Source organism: Delphinapterus leucas, chromosome 7 (genome assembly GCF_059928025.1).
Source record: "Delphinapterus leucas isolate spDelLeu-1000000601 "Yukka" chromosome 7, BTC_Dleu_Yukka2, whole genome shotgun sequence".
Taxonomy (NCBI): domain Eukaryota; kingdom Metazoa; phylum Chordata; class Mammalia; order Artiodactyla; family Monodontidae; genus Delphinapterus; species Delphinapterus leucas.
The window spans coordinates 9,938,640-9,949,413 of NC_143135.1; the positions used below are offsets into that span (position 1 = coordinate 9,938,640).

The 10,774-nt window shown below is 59.5% G+C and overlaps 2 protein-coding genes across 5 annotated transcripts in view; one reads left to right on the forward strand and one right to left on the reverse strand.

Annotated features, from left to right (window-relative positions):
- The window catches only part of SYT7 (synaptotagmin 7), a 62,380-nt gene extending 57,797 nt beyond the window's left edge, over nucleotides 1-4,583 (forward strand). For 2 of the 4 annotated variants that reach the window (XM_022591813.2, XM_089914715.1), the window contains one exon: nucleotides 491-4,583. In XM_022591813.2, the coding sequence (XP_022447521.1) occupies nucleotides 491-595 (105 nt within the window). In that variant the 3' untranslated portion in view covers nucleotides 596-4,583. The remainder of the gene's footprint in view (nucleotides 1-490) is intronic. The other 2 variants (XM_022591824.3, XM_030763902.2) reach the window with 2 other exon arrangements.
- Nucleotides 4,584-9,295: 4,712 nt separating this feature from the next.
- LRRC10B (leucine rich repeat containing 10B) lies at nucleotides 9,296-10,194 on the reverse strand. The gene has a single exon (XM_022592277.2). It carries the CDS (start codon nucleotides 10,172-10,174, stop codon nucleotides 9,296-9,298), a length of 879 nt encoding a protein of 292 aa, XP_022447985.1. The 5' UTR covers nucleotides 10,175-10,194.
- Between the last annotated feature and the right edge of the window lie 580 nt (nucleotides 10,195-10,774).

A 10,774-nucleotide genomic window follows, 5' to 3' on the forward strand; every position in this document is an offset into this window, starting at 1 on the left:
AGTCTCTTAACTCTCTGTACCTTAGTTTCTCCATCTGTAAAATGGGGATAATAACATACCTGCCTCACAGGTAAGGATTTGATGATCTATGTATATAAAGTCCCTAGCTCAGTGTCTGGTGTGTAGTAAGTGCCCAGGAGGTGGGAGTGATTGTCAGTAAGGAGAGATAGGCCGTGCCCAACAGGTGGGGGAGGGAAGGGTGTGGGAGAGAACTGCCTCCATCCCCATCAATCCCAAACCACAGAAGAGTCTGGGAGTCCAATTCGGAAGGGCCAGGCATGCCCAGGCTCCCGAGGGGAGGCACAACAAGGAAAAGAGGGGGGCCTCTGTGGGGTAGGTTGTCACTGCAGGCAGAAGCCCCTTGGTCCCCATGATCACAGGCCATTGTGGAAATGGAGTGCCACCACCACTGACACTCCGTTTCCACAATGACGCAGGGGCGACGCCTCAGAGAGTGCCACTAATGCCGTCCTCTTCCCTTTCTCCCCAGATCTACCTGTCCTGGAAGAGTGGGCCCGGGGAGGTGAAACACTGGAAGGACATGATTGCGCGTCCCCGGCAGCCTGTGGCTCAGTGGCACCAGCTGAAGGCCTGAATGGGGCCACGGGAGGCCCAGGGGGCCAAGGGCCTGGGTCCCCATCATGCCTTCACCACTTTATGCACAATGCCTGGCCTGGCCCCCCTGCCATGGGTGAGGGAAGGATCCTGAGGGCTGGGCCAGGGACGGGTCCCAGGAATCCAGCCCCATTTCTCGGGAGAACCAGCCCCATTCCCCACCGGTCCAGCTCTGGTGGAGGGGCTCTGGGAGCCATTTTCCTGCTTTGCCCCTTTCCTTCCTGACTTGCCGATACTAAAGAAGTGGGGGGCGGAGCACGAGAGCCAGACGGGCAGACGAGCAGATCCCTCCAGAGGCCCGCCAGGTGGGCACGGTCCCCCGTTTTCTTTAAGGCAGTGCCTGGAGTGGAGAAAGGCCACCCCCTCCCCAGGCCACAACGTGGGCCCAGGAGAGGGGAGGTCGAGGCGTTTGGCCCCGGCCCGACCAAGAGAGGCGTGTTCCAGGGCAGTTTCAGGTGCCGGCTGGGCCCTGATTACCGAGGATAGTATATAGCCCACTCCGGGGTCCTGGAGCTGCAGCCCTGTGTACTTGTGTTGTGTCCACCGTGTGTGTGTACGTGTGTGTGCGTGCGTGCGTGCGTGTGTGCGGGTGGGGGAACTCGCTCCCTGTTTCCCTGGGGCCCACAGTGCTGAAGACGATGCAGAGAGGGTTTCGTGAAGTGAGGTAGGGCTGGAGGCTGAGAAGTCAATGCACAGAGCCGGGGGTGCGGGGGTGGGGGGGAGGAGAGGCAGGGATGAAGGAAGGGGGGGGAAGAGGGGGCAGACAGGAGCTGGGCTGAGAGCTGGGCTGCCTCCTTCTCCCCCACCCCCGCCTCCCCAAAACTCCACTAGCTCCTTCCCCAGCAATTTCATCTCTTGAACATTAGGCACCCACTGTGTGTATCACATTCCACCAGGACTCCCCTGCTCCCTTCTGTCTCAGGGGTCCCAAGCCCCCACTAGCTCTCTTCCCTAACACCTTCATCCAAAGGCACCCTCAGCCTTCCCAGATGTTGTATCCCAGCCACGCGGGCAACGTTTGCCACGCCTTCCAGCTTCCTTCCCTTTCCTCGTCTCTGTGCAGACCTCCCCAGCCACGCGCCTCCACCCCTCCATCCCCTGTGCTCATAGACCTTCCCTTTCATTCCGTCGTGGTCTCTGATCTGCCATCACCTGACCTTCTCCAGGGCTTTCCTTTCACCTTCCCCACCGATCCTGGTCCCTCAGAGCAGCTCCTTCTGCCCCACTCAGTTCAGGCAGAGGGAGCAGGGAACATTCCAGGATTCTGTGAGTTCTGGGGTTGCCCCCACACAAAGAAGCTGTGGTTCCTCTGCCTCAGCTCCTGCAGAGACGAGAACTGGCATCCCCTTGGAGGCAGCAGATTTCGGGATGATCCCTGCTTAAGCCCACTCACCCCCACGCCGGTCCCGGTATTGATGCAAGACAGCCGGTGACAGCCTCAAATCCAGGGGTCCGCGAGCCTGGGCCTGACATTCCTGAAACACACCGCGAGGTGGCGCCCTGACACTACAGTCTGTGGACGAGGTCTGGGAGCATAGTTCAACCCCAGATGGGTCTGACACCCCAGGAAGGAGACTCTGGAAAGGGTCCCCCACTTAGCACGGCAAAAGCATAGGCAGTCGGGAACCATCTTCCTTAAGTAGACTTCCCTTTGAGCTGAGCGTTCTGCTCTGTGCAGTAGACGCTCACGTTTTTGCCCGTATCAAAAGTTTCTTGCCTAGAATCTCACGCCCCCCGCCCCGCCCCTACTCCCTAACCCCAAGGATCTAGAGGAATATCAATCGAAGTAGGTGAATCGTTTTGTAGAGTGAAGAGTGCTAACGTAAAGCAAATAGTCACCCACATTCCTTGTAAATCCCAATTTTTCCATATTGTAGCTTTGCTTAAAATGGGGGTCTGCCCCAACGGCACGGTCCTTATCGGACAGGCTGGGGAACCAGCCCCCAGCGGGGACGGGAGGGCAGCGACCCCGGAGACAGTGGAAGCGAAGAAAGGGTGTTGTTGGAAGCTTTGAGAAGCGGAGGGGATCTGCCATCCTCCATCCCTCGCTGGAATCCTGTGCCTCTCCACGCCGGAGGCCGGTGGGAGAGCGAGCCTAGTCCCAGGTCCCGGTGTCTGCTACAGAGCGCTCGCCCGGGGATTGAACCAACTTGCATTGAGTGGGCGGGGCAACTGCATCCCCGTTTTCCGAGCCCGGTCCCCGAAGCTCTTAGCCAATCACACACAGAGAGCGTCTCCACGCCGTGCCTCTTCCAAATCTGACCCCACCCAGGCACGTCGATGAACCGGGCCTGGGGTTCTCCAACCGCGACGGGCACCCTGAGCTCTGGGACGCGGGGGAGGGGTGGCAAGTGGTGGGCCAAGGGCAGCGTGGGCTAGCAAGGGAAGCAGCGGGTGGTATGGGGTGAGGGCGGGGGCGGTCTAAGGCTATAGAAGAACAAGGAAAGGGGGAACTTGAGGGTGGGGGGAGGGCCCTCGTGCCCTGTCACCATCCTAGGACCTTGGACAGATCACCCACACTTCCGGGGCCTCAGTTTCCCCATCTGTAAAATGATGGTAATAATACTTCACCTACCTCATAGGGGAGGTTGTAAGGCCGCTGTCACCTGACCTGGGGGTGGAGGCAGGAGGATTCTGAAGGTGCTACCCGTGAGTAAAGTATTATTACCGTAGCCTGAAGGCAAGGCCCGCCTTCCCCTCCCCCCACAGAGCCTCCAGGGATAGCTGAGGCCTGCCTGGGCCCATCTATCCCTTCTCCACTGTGTCCCCGGTCCCTTCATGAGCGGTCATCTGCCATCTTTGTGGGCGCTCTAGACTTAGTCGTTATCTAATTCAGGTATCCTTTCTTGTGACCATCTCCCCACGTAACTGCTGTACAAATTCCACCTACTCCAGGGCCCCGCACCTGCCCACCGGCGCCAGACGCCAGGGAAGGGACAAGGAAAACAGCCACAAAAAAAGCCAAGGGAAGCCCCAGAGTCCCCAGCCCCTCTGGGGTCCCAGGGGTGGGGATTGGTGGTCGCTGTTTGTACTGTGAGTCCTTGAGTGCAAGCGTTTTATAAAAACAACAACAACAACAAAAACCCACTATCACAAAAAAATGTGCAACGAAGAGAAATGAAGGAAAACTGAAGAAAAAAAAGGAAAAAAAGAATCATACAAAATTTTTCCACCACACGCACCCTCTAAGCCAGCAAGATTTCCTCTTTGCAAAATCATATTTTTGTGGGAATGGGCCCTGCTTTTTGTGGCAAGGCCTGTTCTGATTAATAAAGGATCGTGAAAAAGTAGGGCCTTGGCTGTTTCCTCCGTGGGTCCTAGCTCTCCCTCTCCTTCCAGGGGAAGAAGCAGTAGGGTGAGGGGATGGGGAGCCTGGGGCTGCATCTCCCCTCACCTGTCACCTTTGAGATTTGGCTTCACGGGTGATGAGGCCCTTCCAGCCCATCCTCAGGTTGAGCATATGAGCCCGTCAGCTACCCAGAAATCAGAGGAGCAGCCATACCCCCTGGATCAGACCTAAAGCAAGGCTTATTGGGAGTGGAGTCTCCTCGGGGCCTGAGGGGGGGCCCCTCTAGCTCACCCAGCCCGACATCCCCTTCCTCAGTTCCCAGGGGAACCACCCTCCAAGGCAGGTCAGACAAATCAAAGGGAGACCCTCCACCTTCCCCACCACCACCTGAACTCTGGCTGGGCCACTGTGGTTTCAGGCCAGCACGTCCTCCTCCTTCTGTTCCCTGCGAAGCTCTGGGTCTGTTGGCTGGACCTGTGGCTTCTCTCCATCCTCTTCTGGTTTCATCCTTTAGGATTGTAAAAGTCCCTCCAACTCAAAAACACCCAAGGCCGGTCCTAACCTGAGGACCTGGGAAGCTGGGCCCCAGTGTCTTCCTTCTCCAGACACAGTGGCCCCGGGCAAGCTAGTTCCTTCCTCCTGGTGTCAGTTCACTCCGTCCACAGAAGAGCAATAATCATCCCAGCCCTTTCCCCTTCCTTCCCACACACAGCCCAGGAGAAGCCGAGGCCTGGCAGCTCTCGGGGTGCTTCAGAAGGAAGGTGCTACATCTGTTGCAGGCACACAAGAAATGAGTGCCCTCTGTTGTCGTGTGTCCCCTGCCCACTCCGAGTGAAGGGGCCACGGTGCCTCCTGCACTAAGTACCCCCACCTGAAGCTGCCCGCCCTCTCCCCTTCTGCCCCATGAATTTCCGACAGCCTGGTTTAAATGTCCCGTTAAAAGGTTCTGATCTCTGGCTCAGAGATTGGAGGGAGCCCTAGGGTCTGGGAGGTAACCTCACGAGCGCTCTTTGCCAGCACTTCTGTTCAGGCTCGCTCTGGAAAATCTAGGTTTGAAAGCAGGACAGCTCGGCCTGGCAGAGGTGGTAGCCCCATGCCACGGGCTCCAGGCCTCCTCCTGGCCTTTTAAAATCTACTGCCTTCACTTCGTGGGGTCTCTCTTCATCCATGCCTGCAGAGACGCCCCATCCCTCCCTGTGCCTGGGGCCAGGGGCCTCTGGTGTTCTTTCTCCTGCAAGTCCCTCCCGGATTCCGCTGCTTTCTGGAAGGCCCTCTCAGGCCGCGTCCTGCTCTCCTCTCCCTCCCCGACAAAGACAACAAGAAGGACAACGCTTGAACTCGCCCCATATGCCCCAGCCCGCGTCTCCCCAACCATCTGTCCCTTGCGCCGCTCTCTGTGTCTGTGTCCTGTGTGTATGTGTGGTGTCACCTTTAGATTGTGAGCCCCCCTGGGCAGGGACCCCTGTCTGAATACATGTCCTGTGCAGCACACTCGGGTGTGCTAATAAACGTCCATCCTCAGAACGGGAGTGCCCAGGTGTCTTAAGGAAGCTCTGGGGCGATGGCTGAGCAAGCCAATGTGGTGGCATTGGATGCGAGGGAGGGGCTTCTGGGCAGGGCCCCCAGGTCCCGAGCACCTTGTCCTCCTGCTTTCCGAAGCCCCTGAGTGTGGGTGGGAAGAGGGGGATGGCGGTAATGAAGCCAGGAAAGGATCCAGTCTCTGCTGCTCCGCCAGCCAGCAGGTCTGGCTGTTGGGAGGCCCCGGGAGGAAGACAGGCTACGATTCCCACGTATTCCACACCCAGACCTGACCACCAGCCATGGAGGTCCAGAGAGGACCTCCCGTGGCGCGGATTGAGCATTGGGTTAGGAGGCCTAACACCCATTTATGGGCAAGTCACTTAGCTCCCCAGGCCTGTCCCCTGCCCCATCGCTGCCTCTGCTCTGGTCTCATCACAGTCCTCACAGCCTGCCTTCCTGGTCTGATCTGCCAACTCCCTTGGCCTCTGTCCTGCTCCCCCATGGCCCACCCACCCCTGACCGTCCCCCCAACAGCGTGCGGAACTGTCGATGTGGCCACTGTTAACAAGAGCCCCTACAAAAGTCATCTCCCTTTCTCCCTGCTGCCCCAAGGCCAAATGAGAGCTCCCCAACAGGCAGTGCTCTCTTCATCACCAAGGAGAGCTGTGACGCCCAGCTTCCCTGGCAACAGCTCCTTTCCTATCCTAGTCTCCCCCCAGTCTCTTAGACTGAAATAGAGACAGAGACCCTCAAGAGCGCTCTCGAACCAGGCATCAGCGCCCAAACCCAACTCTCTAACTTCTCAAGAGAAAGCGGTTCCTGATGTGAAGAGCAAGCAAGCAGCAGAGCTGGTTCCCGGGCCCGTAACACATTTCTCTCCTCTTTCCCTGCGGAGAAACCCAGCCTCAGCAGCCCTGCTTGGCTGGCGAGCGGCTGTGGCTAAGGGTGCCGTCCTTGACAATGCAAAAAGACACAGCCCTGTGTGCCTCGGGAGGGCCCAGGGGGACTTATCACAGGGCCTTTGCCCGGACCTAGAGTCGAGTCCTCGGGGGAGTGCAACGGGGGGAGAGGCACAGGGAAACAGACCAGAGAGAGGAAGGGAACCTGGGCTGGTAGTGATTTCAGGATAACTGTGGCTCCCCTGCACCCCCATCCCCTACCTCTAAGATTTGCATAAAGGGAAGGCGGAAAAGCACCAGGTTGTATGGAGTGCTGAGCTGCAGCGCCAGCTCTAAATAAACGCAGCTCCTTGTGTGCAGATGGAGAAACTGAGGCCTGGGGGGCAGGGAGGGGCATGACTTGCTTAAGATCTCTCGGTCAATAGTAGAACTAGGACTGAAATCCATGCTTTCTTTTTTTTTTTAATTAATTTTTATTTATTTATTTTTGGCTGTGTTGGGTCTTCGTTTCTGCGCACAGACTTTCTCTAGTTGCGGAAAGCAAGGGCTTCTCATTGCGGTGGTTTCTCTTATTGCGCAGCACGGGATCTAGGTGCGCGGGCTTCAGTAGTTGTGGCTCGCAGGCTCAGTAGTTGTGGTTCTTGTGGCGCACGGGCTTAGTTACTCCGCGGCATGTGGGATCTTCCCGGACCAGGAATCGAACCCATGTCCCCTGCACTGGCAGGAAGATTCCTAACCACTGTGCCACAAGGGAAGTCCCAGGACTGAAATCCATGCCTTCTGATTCTAGGTCCAGGGGAATATGCCATCATAGGAATCACGGGGCAAGAGGACAGTCTGGATGGCTGACACTCCTACCCCACCTGAGTGACTGAGAACTCAAGTTCCTTCCTGCAAGTTCCAAGACCCCAGGAGGGACCACTGGCCCTGATGGAGCCTCAACAGGGGGAGCATGGGCACCTGAGGAGCCCTGGGAGGGACAAGGTCTGCAGCCAACCCCCGCACTCCTCTTCCTCCTTGAGAAGGAGGCAGCTTCCAATCTTTCCCACCCTAAGAGCACTTTCTGTCCATTGGAGGCCTTCACTCTCCCAAGCTGCCTCCTTCAGATCTATCCCCAGCCTCCTCCTAACCCCCAGGTCCAGCCCAGTGGCCAGCAGAGCTGCTGGGCTAGGCCTGACCTTTGGGCCTTGAATGACATCATCCCTGTTGCCATGGTGATGGTGGCCTGGCAGCATCTTCTCAAGGGAGATGGGCCTCTAGGCTTGAGGTTTTACAATTTTCTCTCTTTCTTTAAATATTTATACTTTCTTTTTTTCCTGAACAATGAGGGGAGAAAGTAATGACTGAGTAAAAAAAAAAAAGACTAAGAGGGAGAGACAGAGAGAGGAAAATGGAGCCAGGGAGATGGAAGGAGGGAAGAATAGAGTCAGACAGGGAGGATGGGGGTCAGTGCCAGTGAAAGAACAGAGGAAGGTCAGCCAAGCTTGAGATTCAGAAACATATTAAGAGTCAGGAATTTGAGAATTAAGCTGGAGAAGACCAAGGAAGGGGGACTGGGGGTGAGGGGCGGTGGCCAGGGGGCAGAGAGTACGATACAGCCAGATGAGAGCGCAGCCAAAGCCATTTGTGACTGAAGACAAGCTCTTGTTCCCCAGACAGGACACAACAGTTGGCCAGGGCCACTGTGACACAGAGCTGGAGCACATGGACAGAGGGCAGTGCCAGAGGGAGCCCACGGTCCCCACAGCAACGGGACCCAGTGCTCCCAGGGCTTATAAATAAACAGGCATGTGGGAAACGCACATTCTTTCTCCGAGAAATATAATTTATGTTTACAGCCAGTTTTTTTTTTTTCTTCCTAAAGAAAACGCTACCATGGAGGGGGCCCTGCCCCCAACAGTGTCCCTGAGCGGCCCTGGCCCTGGGCCCTCCTCCCATTATTGCTTGGATGGGAAAGATCTGGCCCTGGGAATTAGCAGAGCGAGGCCTCACTCCTCACCCCCGGAGGCTGTCCTGGTGACGGAGTGGAGGCACACAGTGCTCGTCCCATGCCCCACGCCATGCCAGCCACCCCGATGGTGCCCATTTAAGGGAATGGAGAGTACAGGCAGCGGCTACACTGGAGCAGCAGCCCAGAGTAGAGAGCCTCTCTCTCCAGTGCAGGAGGCCCTAGAGGCACAGTGGCTTCTTTTCAAACTTGACAGCTGGAAGGCTCAGGCTGTGGGGAAGGGAGGGAATGTTCTCTTTCCCAGCAAGATTCCAGGCACAGGCTGGAAGAAGAGAACAGAGTAAAAGGCAAGGGCAGAGACCTTGCCTTCTGAGTCCCCCCTTCCCCCACACAAAATTTAGGGGACCTGGGGAGGGAGGTATGTACCATGATCCCCGGTGGAGGAACAAGGGCAGCTATGGTGTTAGGGCCCCAATCCCGGTTTCCCACACCTGTCTGTCCTGGGCACCAGCCCCAACTCCAAGCCCCTGCCCCTGGGCCAGGCCTTCTTCTGGGGGCAGTTCTTCCTCAAGCAGGCATGTGGTCCACACCAGAGGTAGCGGCTCCTGCGCCAGAAAGGGTGGACCTAGAAGACCCAGACTCCAGGAGGAGGGAGGTTGCTGGGTGCCCCGAGCCTCCAGACTCAGCCAAGGGGATGATTCCATGGTCAGTGTGACCCTGGTTCCAGGAAGAAGCTGGTGCCTTTACTACTGTGTTGTCAGTGACTCTATCAGGGACCAGACGGAGCTATAAGAACTGGACGGAACCGGGACTTCTTGGCCTGAAGACCGCCCAGAGACCAGCCAGTAGGCAGTCTTTTCACTACCCTGGAATGTCTGAAGATGACCCCCAGGCCTGCCTGTCCCCGGCAGCTTGCCCAAAGAGACCCCTTCCCTGCCTCAAGTAGGGACCCACCGTTCCCACAAACCTTCCCAGAGGCCCTCCTCCCAGAGTGGCCGAGGCCCAAACACCTAGAGCACAGGCTCAGGTGCCCAGTCCTGGAGCTGCTTCCAGGGCGCAGAGGCTGTCCACGGGGGGCCCCAGATCCCGGGAGCTCCCGCCCCCTATGAGCAGGTCTTCTTCCTCCTCATCCTCAAAGACCCGCGCTGGGCGCCTGGGCGGCGGCCGGGGCGTGGGTTCGTCGCGCTCGGCCATGCGCTCGACGGCGCCCTCGCCCACAAGGAAGACCGTGTCGGCGACGCGGGGGGGCCCAGTGACCGGGTTGTGGTCGTAGGAGAAGACGCGCAGGGCGCGCAGCGGGTGCAGGTCGGGGAAGCCGCCCAGGCGGTTGCGGTCTAGGTCGAGGATGTGCAGGCGGCCCATGCGCAGCAATGCGGGCGGGAACTCCTCGAAACGGTTGCCGTAGAGCCAGAGGCCGCGCAGGCCCGTCATGCGCGGCAGCTCCGCGGGCAGCGCACGCAACCGGTTGTCGCCCATCTGCAGCGACTGCAGCGCCACCAAGCGCAGCAGCGGCCGCGGGAAACGCCGCAGGAAGTTGCCCTCGATCCAGAGGCAGCGCAGGCTCTGCAGCTGCGCGAAGTCGTTGGGCAGTGCCGGCAGCCGGTTGCTGCCCAGGTAGAGGCGCGTGAGGCGCGGCAGGCGACACAGACCGTCGGGCAGGCGCTCGAGTTTGTTGAAGTCGAGAGCCAGGATGCGCAGCTCGCGCAGCTCCTCGATCTCCTCGGGCAGCTCGCGCAGCCCCGTGCCGCTCACGTACAGCTTCTGCAGGCGGCTCAGAGCGCACACGGCGCTGGGCAGCCGCCGCAGCCGCCTCCCGCTCAGCTCCAACTGCTCCTCGCCATTGCGCAGTTGCTCCTCCGCGTCCGATGGCAGCTCGTCCGGCGTGGACTCGGCTATGCCCATGGTCACGGGCCCCGGCCGGGGCCGCCTCCGCCGCCCGGCATCGCCCCGCCCTCGCGAACCCCCGGCCTCCTCGACGGGGCCAAGGCCGCGCCGGCTCCGGGGCCCCCCGCCCCGGCCTGCCCCTGCGCCGGGAGGGGGGCCGTGCCTAGCCGGGAGGAGGCGCCCTCCTGGGGCCCAGCCGCCGCGCGCCACGGGCCGCGCTCCGCCGTCCGCCCTCCGGCCTCCCCTGCTCCCTCCGCCGGAGGCCGACTGGCTCAGGTTAGCACTGACTCGCAACTCTGAGACCCGTTGCCCTGGCAACCCCCGACGCGCGTGCGGCTGCCAATCAGGCGGAGGGAGGGAGGGGCGGGGCCAAGGTGCCACCAGAGCGGGGTCCCGGCGCCGGGGCTCGCGCCCCGCGTTCCCACCCGACCAGCCCCGGAGCCAGCGCTCGCCGAGGGAACCCAAGATCCGCTGTCCGCAAGCCTGGCACCGTGCCAGCACAGACCCGACGACAGAGGCTGTCTACGCTTCCAGCCACAGCGAGCCGTTTGGTGTGCGGTTGTGTGCGTCCAGAGCTGCAAGTCCAAGAAGAAGGAACCAAGGACCGAGGAAACGCCG